The 1,432-nt window shown below is 35.3% G+C and overlaps 1 protein-coding gene across 1 annotated transcript in view; it reads left to right on the top strand.

Annotated features, from left to right (window-relative positions):
• The window catches only part of LOC112035144 (3beta,22alpha-dihydroxysteroid 3-dehydrogenase), a gene marked incomplete in the record, with an annotated part of 4,143 nt that extends 3,044 nt beyond the window's left edge, over positions 1–1,099 (top strand). Inside the window, 3 exon segments of the mRNA XM_065782211.1 lie at positions 166–272; positions 388–506; positions 775–1,099. Coding sequence (XP_065638283.1) covers positions 166–272; positions 388–506; positions 775–868 — 320 coding nt within the window.
• Between the last annotated feature and the right edge of the window lie 333 nt (positions 1,100–1,432).

Below are 1,432 nucleotides of genomic sequence, written 5' to 3' on the forward strand. Positions count from 1 at the left end.
ATCCATTTTATAGTAGTTTGTGACTATCATCAATTCTCACTCATGAAGCTGTTTTTTTTTTTTTTTTTTTTTTTGGATAATCACTCATGAAAGCTGTTCCATTTTCTTTATCAACTTTTCTCCTCGACAAAATGCCATTTGTTCATTTATGCATTTGTATGGCAGGTTTTGAGATAAAGAAAGGATGGCATGTAAACATTGATGCAGCTTGTATACACTATGACCCAGATCTGTACAAGGACCCTAGGCAATTCGATCCTTCAAGATTTGATGTAATTAGCTCTCTGGCCAGATCTTGATGTTCCCATATTTGTTGTTTTGGAATGTGTTACAGTAATGGCTTTTAGGCCTAAGACATAAAGTAACGTATCTGCATTTGTCCTCCAGGAAATGCAAAAGCCATATAGTTTCATAGCTTTTGGATCAGGACCCAGGACATGCTTAGGAATGAATATGGCAAAAGTGACGATGTTGGTCTTTTTACACCGACTGACTAGTGGATACAAGTGAGTTATTTTTTCACTGTAACTATATTCCATCATGCTTTCTAGTTTCTTCTACAAAACATAACAACTGGTAAATCTTGTCACACAACTTATCACACACTACCATACACACAAATTGTGAAATTGTGGTTTAAAAATTGTGAAAACATGATTTCATAATTTCAACTAAAGTTGTGTTTAATTTCAGCCCATGTGGCACAGTGTGTGCATACACACAGTGTGAAATGATCATTGTCCCAATAATAACACTCCCCCGTTTGTTGTGTAGGTGGACAGTTGATGATCTTGATGTTTGCCTAGAAAAGAAGGCACATATTCCTAGACTGAGAAGCGGCTGTCCAATAACTTTGAAGCCCATATGAGATGGGAAGTAAGCAAAGATGAGTGCAGAGAATTCATTCTCTATGCCAAAGTTTGAGAATTTACAAGTTGCATGCATGCTTGCAACCCTGTTTAGAAGAAGTGAAGCCTCTAGTATTGTTTTTTGTTTTTATAAGATGAACTTCATAACATAGAATAGATTTCATCTTGAATCCTACTATTTGACAGCATTTGCTTTTAAGCATAATATAAGCAGGATATACTTCATAAAATATATATATATATATAAGCAGGATATACTTGGTTTAGTTATTGCAAAATTTTAAGGGTTAAGCTATATTAATGGGTGATTACATGTTGAGTCACATAGAAAATCAATTTCCAGGCTCCAGCAAATGGTTTCCAAATGAAAACATAGTGTGTGGGCCGTGCATTGCATGGATTATCATCTAGTGTACCAATATACTATATGTTCTTGTGTACCAAGCATCACACAGTTATATAGGTCCCTTGAGTACTGCCTCAGAAGCATACGGGTGTCAAACTCCAGACATATGCTTAAATTTTCGATATATATGGGATAATCCACCATATACTATTACAGT

The sequence above is a fragment of the Quercus suber genome, unplaced genomic scaffold, assembly GCF_002906115.3.
Source record: "Quercus suber isolate HL8 unplaced genomic scaffold, Cork oak 2.0 scaffold_293, whole genome shotgun sequence".
Lineage (NCBI taxonomy): Eukaryota > Viridiplantae > Streptophyta > Magnoliopsida > Fagales > Fagaceae > Quercus > Quercus suber.